The sequence below is a fragment of the Triticum dicoccoides genome, chromosome 7A (genome assembly GCF_002162155.2).
Source record: "Triticum dicoccoides isolate Atlit2015 ecotype Zavitan chromosome 7A, WEW_v2.0, whole genome shotgun sequence".
In the NCBI taxonomy this organism is placed as follows: domain Eukaryota; kingdom Viridiplantae; phylum Streptophyta; class Magnoliopsida; order Poales; family Poaceae; genus Triticum; species Triticum dicoccoides.
In genome coordinates this window covers 690,711,440-690,718,952 of record NC_041392.1, presented here as the reverse complement: position 1 = coordinate 690,718,952, position 7,513 = coordinate 690,711,440, and the positions used below count along the sequence as shown (strand labels likewise).

Genomic DNA, 7,513 nt, shown 5'->3' with positions numbered 1-7,513 from the left:
CCTTGCTTGAGTGTGTCCCTGCCTTCAACGATGGCACGCCAGATCTGACTTGGATGGTTGCCCAAGGTCGCCTCAAGGATGGTGGTTCCAGGGAAATATATACTCTTCAACAGGCGGGCACTAAGAAAAACTGGTTCTTGGAGCAGTCTCCATGCCTGTCACGCCAGCATTGCCATATTAAAGAGTTCAAAGTCCTTAAACCCTAGGCCTCCCATTCCCTTCGGTTGCGTCATACTTTTCCACGACACCCAATGAGGTTTCCTCTTGCCTGCTTTACTCCCCCACCAAAACTTTCTGATGAGCCTGTTGAGGCGCTCACATAGTCCCCTTGGTAGTTTAAAACAGGACATGGATAACACCGGTATTGCCTGAGCCATAGATTTTATTAAGACCTCCTTGCCAGCCGAAGACATGGTGTTTTCCACCCAGCCCTGCACTTTGCTCCATAACCGATCTTTCAGGTACTTAAAAGCCCCATTCTTCGAACTCCCAATGTATGATGGCATCCCAAGGTACTTCTCATTTAATGTTTCATTTGGGACGTTAAGTATGCCTTTTATGACATCTCTGGTAGCTTCTGGCACTCCCTTACTAAAAAAAGATAGATGATTTTGCAAAGTTCACTCGCTGGCCCGAAGCTTGGCAATATGTGTCCAGTACTAGGTTTACCTCATTAGCTCCCGCACTATTTGCCTTACAAAACAGCAGGCTGTCATCAGCGAATAGCAAGTGGCTAACTTGTTGCGCCGTAGGAGCCACTTGTAAACCACTCAAATTGGATGACTCACTTTTTGATTTCAACAGGCACGACAGGCCCTCTGCTGCTAGCAAGAACAAGTACGGGGATATTGGGTCCCCTTGTCTGATTCCCCTTGACGGTTCAAACTCCTCCAATCTCTTCCCATTGAACATAACAGAAAAATTTACTGTGGTGACCAGCCCCATCACAATGTCCACCCATCTCTCTGTGAAACCTAGTTTAATCATTATTGCTCTCAGGTATGGCCACTCCACCCTATCGTAGGCCTTTATCATATCTAACTTCAGAGCGAAAGACTGATGCTTCTTTGCTTTGTTCCTCTTCATAAAATGGAGACACTCATAAGCTGTGATGATGTTGTCAGTGATGAGTCTGCCCGGAACAAATGCAGACTGTTGCTCAGAAATAATCTCAGGTAGTATCACCTTCAAACGATTAGAGATGACCTTGGATGCAATTTTGTAAAGGACGTTACATAAACTGATTGGACGAAACTGGCTCAAAAGAGTTGGATTTTTTACCTTGGGTATCAACACCAACACTGTCTCATTGATACATGCCGTGGATTCAGTACCTTCCACAATTTTGATCACAACCTTGGTAACTTCGTCTTCACATGTCTCCCAGTGCCGCTGAAAGAAATGAGCAAGGAAATCATCTGGTCCCGGTGCCTTGGTGGGAAACATCTGAAACGGGGCAGTTTTAACTTCTTCAGCACTATATGGTGCATTCAACACCACATTCATTTCCTCCGTGACCTTGCATGGTACTGTATCAAGCACCTGAGTCATGTCTCCCACCCCCTCCGAAGTATACAGATCCTTATAAAAGGTGGTTGTCATAGTTTCCATCTCCATATCATTCTCAGTTATCGTTCCATCATCACACTGCAATGACTTGATTTGGTTTCTCCGGTGTCTCCTGCTCGCTCTCAGGTGGAAAAAGTAGGTATTTTTGTCGCCATGCATAAGCCAGTCGATCCTGGCTCTTTGCCTCCACAGGATTTCCTCGCGGTGAAAAAGCTCGACCAAGCGATCACATATTTTAATCTCCTGTCGCGATGGGCCGGTTCTACCTGGGAGTCCGCGCATGGACTGTAGCTCTTTTTTTCAAATCAGCAATTTCTCTGCGTACGCTGCCAAAGTGCAGCCGATCCCATGTCGCCAGGTCACCCGACAGCGCCTGGAGTTTCGCTTTCACCTGGCCCACCGAATCTCCAGCCGCCTGATTCCATCCCGCATGCACTACTGTCTCCAGCATCGGATCGCGTTCCCAGCAGAGCTCGTATTTAAATGGCTGTGGCCCCCGCCTGCATGCATGCATTGCTTGGAGCTGAAGCAACAGGGGTACGTGATCGGACGTAGCAGCTGCTAGGTGTTCCAACGACGCCTCTGGGAAAGCCAATACCCACTCTGGGTTTGCAACACCTCGATCCAAGTGCACCCTAGTGTATGTGCCGCCCACCACCTTCTTCTCGAAAGTCCAATTCTGTCCCTTGTACCCTATGTCCGACAAGCCACATGTGTCGATAGCGTCTCGGAATGAGTCCATCTGTGCTTGGCTTCGTTGGCCAATTCCATCATGCTCATGGGCATGAAGAACTTCATTGAAGTCTCCAATCACTACCCATGCTTCAGTGCTCGATCCTGCAATCCCACGCAACATATCCCAAGTTTTGTATCTCTCACTTGTTTGGGCCTCCCCATACACAAAAGTAATTCTGGTTTTAGTTTCTACCATCTGCTCAACAGAAACATCTATGTGGTACTCAGAATAACCCAACACTTCGAGCTTTATTTCCTCATTCCAGAAAATGCCTAGTCCACCACTCCTTTCGGAGCTGCTTACAGCAAAACTTTTATTGTAGCCTAAAGTTCCTACTAGATTCTCAACACGTGAGCCCTCCAACTGAGTTTCAAGAATGCATACAATGGAGGGGGCATGTAGCTTCGAAAGATTTCGAAGCTCTCGAACTGTCGCAGGTCTGCCAGCCCCACGACAGTTCCAAACTAGGCAACTCATTGCGCCTGGCACGACCCATTGATAGGGCCAGCCCTGTTTTACTGTTTCTCAATATAAAAACACTTAGATCGTGGAGCCATATGCGCGATATTTAAGCCTGGAAGAGCGGGCCGCAATGGGCCCAGAAATCAAAAAGGGCTCAGAGTTGCGTGTTGTATACCAACTCTTTTTTTTTTTGCGAGTCGTTGTATTCCAACTCTAGAAACACATTGGGTTACAATATTTTACCTTTTTTTAGGCGTTACCATATTTACTGATGGGTAAACAACCCAGCCCAGTACACTCGAGTAGCAACCTGGATAAGCTTTCCGAAATAGCCCTCCTGCTAGATATATATCCCACTAAAACAAGGACAAGCTTATCTGAAAAAATAGTTTTGATAATCCGAAGAACCAACAGACAGAGCAGCATCACAACAAACTGTCTGGGTGATATCGACAAGAGAAGCCCTTTCATCAAGGGAGTACCTAGAACTCATCTAGATGAGACGTAATTTGGTTTCATTCACCTAGAAAACAAGAACGGATACAACCCACGTCAGCACACACGCATCTTATAGCACCACATCCAATGGCTATAAAAGGTGAATGAGATCAAATTAAATCTCATCTAGATGAGTTCTAGCAAAACTGTTTCATCAATCATATATAATCACACAATTAACAAGCTATCATGTGAAACAACCATATCGTCGTGGTTTCTCATTATTTCAGTTGTTTGTTATTATATGTACAAGTATAACAACTACTACAATCTATATAAGGGGTTTAAAGAATAAGAAAAACAGGTTTACATTTTTATAAGAAGGGGTCACTCGACGAGACGGTCCAACCAGGTTCTGCCACTGCTGCTTCAAATGGGAGGGATGTTGGCAAAAGAAAAGCCCTGGTACCCTTTGTAAGCATAATACGCTACTCTTGTGTAGTAGAATCCTGGGATGAACATCACTACGCCCAGCACTGTAAAGAAAATCCCTGTATCCAGAAGAACAGAGACATACATCAGGAACAGCTAGAGATATTGAGTGATCGGTACTCTGGAGCAAGTTAACGACCTAACACTCATGCACCCTGAAAATATCTTCAAGCTGCAACAACCGTCCGTAAGTAGGTATGCTGCTATTAGCCCTTCCTTACAAATTGAAGTTGTATGCATCAGGCGCTTACCAACATTGTGCAAAAGGACTTGACATATCTACGGATTGAAACGAACAAAAATGCCTCTTCAGAACTTCCTAACGCTTTGCTACATGTGGGCTTTGGCACACTGCTGGGATTGAGTGCCAATAAGCATGACATAAGTTTGTAATATCAATTCCATCATACATGATTCCGCATTTATAATCTGTACAGATGATCTTTGATTTCGTTTATGAAACAGGTATCCTTAACTACTACGCATAGTGGAGCCAACGCAACAGAAAGACATTTGATTGATGGTTTCTCAGCCCGTATTTGTTCTGAGTTCTGATTGATTTTTCTTCTGTTCAGTCTGGCATCCAAAACAGCTCAGGGAGTTAACGAATTACGACAACACACGGTGGTTCATTTTCTTCGTACATTTGGTCCATTTAGCACCTTTTTCCAAATTTATTAGTAAAGTCTAGATCTCTCTTTTCTATGATCTGGAATTCTTCATAACCAAATGTTAGAGTACGTAATAGGCCTAATGGCCTGGGCTGGCGGTATAGCCCGTTAATTTTAGGGTTAATTAGAGATAAGGGTCGCTTGCTTAGGGGTCAAGTAAACCTTGCTTGAGAGTCAAGTAAACCTCTCTATATAAAGAGAGGAGATGTATCAATCTAATCAAGCAAAAATTAAGAAGGAAATCCTTTCCATCTTGCCCGGCCGTGGGCAAAAGGCCCTCGGCCGGCCCTCTCGCGCCCTCCTTCTAGCAGCGCCATAACAATTTGGTATCAGCTAGCTTCGGTTCGATCATGTCTTCACCGCCGCCCAACCCGTCTCTTCCGCTGCCGGTCACCTCGTCGTCTCCGGCGACCACCACAACCGTCGTCCCACTCCTGCCCGCGCAGGGATCCTCCGTCGCGCCCGCCCCCGTCGTCCCCACCCCGGAGGAGGTGTCCGGGGTGCTGCAGGACCTAACACAGGCGGTCCAGGAGATCCACCTGTTCTTAGCCGGGTCCTACGAGCCGCACCCGGCTGCGCCGCCCATCACCGCCACCGCGCCGCCGTGGCTGCCGCTGCACCAGGCGGCCCCCGCCGCGCTCGCCGGGCTGCTGCAGCAGCCGCTGCAGCTGCCATCCACCGTCCTGTCCTGGCTGTCGTGGCAGCCGCCGCACCAGGCGGCCTCCGCCGCGCTCGCCGGGCTGCTGCAGCAGCCGCTGCAGCTGCCATCCACCGCCACCACCGCCCCGTCCTGCCTGCCATGGCAGCTGCCGCACCAGGTGGCCTCCGCCGCGCTCACCGGGCCGCTGCAGCAGCTGCCATCCACCGCCACCACTGCCTCGCCCTGGCTGCAGTGGCAGCCACCGCTCCTGGCGACCTCCTCCGCGCCCGGCGCTTCGCCACAGCAGCCGCTGCAACTGCAGCAGCCATTGCCGGTCAGCTCCCGCCCCGCATCGTCCGCGCCGACGGGAGTCCCGATCCACCAGATCAAGTCCCCCCGTCGCCATCACCGCTTCCCCAGGGCGTCCCCATCCAGCAGATCAAGTTCCCGCCGTCGCCGTCACCGCTTCCAGCTTGGATCACTACCCGCCATGTGTCGGCGGCGGTGAGGCTGCAGGCTGCTGCACGCGGCCTCCTAGCGCGTCGACGTGTGCGGGAGTTGCGTGGTCTGCAGCTGCCGCTCCTCCCAGTTGCGCTTCGCTGCGCAAAGGACCTCGATCTCGTCTGCTGCGTCGGGGATCTTGGGCATGCTGTTTTCCCCACGGACAGCGCCCTCAAAGTCCGCGACATCGGCGGTTGGGGAGGCACACCCCTCCTCGCCATTCTCCATCGACAGCCTTCCACTCTTCTATGTGCGGTGCCGACCAACAACCGTCCGGCGGGGAGAAGGCATGGTGTCACCGACAAGAGCGCACCGCGTAGCACCACTGCATTCCGCCGCCGGCCGCCGCGAGGGCGCCTCTGCTGGTCGCTCTTGCGACCACTTCCAGGTGGCCATATACATGCATTCCTTTTGTCCAGATGGTGTCCATGGGATCCAGGTGGCTGTACACGTGCACGTCCTACGTGCGGATGGTATCCACTTTTTGTTAAGAGGTCCCAAATAAATCATCCCAGTCCATTTCAGGTTGAGGGTAATAAAACAAGCCGAGATGTAAAAGGCTTGTTTTCAGGTGTTAGGTCTGTGTTGCGTCGAGTCATGGTTATAAGTTGGTTAGGCTGCAGCTCGAGGACAAACTGCATGTCCAGGTGGGGTGTAGTGTTAGAGTATGTAATGGGCCTAATGGCCTGGGCTGGCGGTATAGCCCGTTAATCTTAGGGATAATTAGAGATAAGGGTCGCTTGCTTAGGGGTCAAGTAAGCCTTACTTGGGAGTCAAGTAAACCTCTCTATATAAAGAGAGGAGATGTATCAATCTAATTAAGCAAGAATTAAGAAGGAAATCCCTTCCATCTTGTCCGGCCGTGGGCAAAAGGCCCCCGGCCGGCCCTCTCGCGCCTTCCTTCTAGCAGCGTCATAACACCAAATACCTTATCTATAGAAGGGCTTAATAATAATAAACTAACAAACAAAAACAAGTAGTTCAGCCAGACATGGAAAACTCTAGGATTTTCGATTTTTATTCAGGCCAGCATTAGAAATGAATAGCTTGATCTATCTCAAAAATTCAAAGTATAAATAATGGGGTGAAGGTGCTTTTTTACGGGGGAACCCCTCCCTCTCTGAGTTCCCCAGTTCATCACCCAACTCTCAACAAAGCAACTACAAATTCTAGATTCTCCTTTTTTTTTCCCGATAGTGAATCTGGGGTAGATAGATAGGGGGACAGATATCGGTCTCACCGTGGGAGCGGTCGCCGCCGACGCGGTGGGCGGCCATGACGAGGCCGGCGACGACGCCGAGCGCGCCAAACGCGAGGAGTGCGGCGGCGAAGGCGATCTCCTTGACCGGCGCGCCGCGCGGCCGGCCCCCCGCCGCGCCGCCCACCAGGTCGTCCTCGTCGGTGATGGAGAAGGCGTGGTCCACGTACGCCATCCCGCTGCCGGCCGGTCGAGCGCCGCAGCGCACCGCCGGAGGTGGTGCGTCGCCTCGGTCTGTTTGGCCTTGCCGATCTGGACGTGCTGGGGCAGGATTGGGGAGACCTGGCGAGTTGGTAGCGTGGGGTGAGAGGGGAGGAGGAAGCTTGCGGGGCGGGCAAAGGCGGCGGGGAAGGGGAAGCGGTGGCGCGGTCGCTTTTGCCGGCCGTTCCGGGGTCGCGGTCGCGCCTGTGGATTTGGACGCCTTCTTTTTCCTCTTCGCTTTCTCCCTACGGTTTGTCTACTAGATTACTAGTTCATTCAGATGAATGGGCAACTTGAGAAAAACGTTAACAGAGGCTGTTGCAAAGTGTATATGCCAAATAGCATCATTTTTGTTTTTCCGCCGGATAAGCTTGCACACATAAACGAAAAAAAGTGAAATATAAAGACAAAAATAGACTTCTGTCTGTCGGTGGTGGCATGTGAAGGTTGGTTTATCCGTCTAGAAAAAACACACTCCTTTCAACCGGACTAGAAGTCGGATCGGATTGTGCTCATGAACGAAAAATCTTTTCTGATATCCAATG

The 7,513-nt window shown here is 50.4% G+C and overlaps 1 protein-coding gene across 1 annotated transcript; it reads right to left on the bottom strand.

Annotated features, from left to right (window-relative positions):
* Positions 1 to 3,412: 3,412 nt before the first annotated feature.
* On the bottom strand, positions 3,413 to 7,167 carry LOC119327901 (transmembrane protein 230-like). Its single transcript, XM_037600974.1, has 2 exons — positions 6,750 to 7,167; positions 3,413 to 3,756 (listed from the first exon to the last, which is right to left on the bottom strand). Exons 1-2 carry the CDS (start codon positions 6,940 to 6,942, stop codon positions 3,635 to 3,637), a joined length of 315 nt encoding a protein of 104 aa, XP_037456871.1. The 5' UTR covers positions 6,943 to 7,167; the 3' UTR covers positions 3,413 to 3,634.
* Positions 7,168 to 7,513: the final 346 nt, after the last annotated feature.

Excerpts from the sequence above, each read along its gene's own strand:
- LOC119327901 (XM_037600974.1), bottom strand. The coding sequence starts at position 6,942 with ATGGCGTACGTGGACCACGCCTTCTCCATCACCGACGAGGACGACCTG. Across the intron at positions 3,757-6,749 it reads CGGCGGCGACCGCTCCCACG|GGATTTTCTTTACAGTGCTG; the intron begins GTGAGACCGATA and ends TTCTGGATACAG.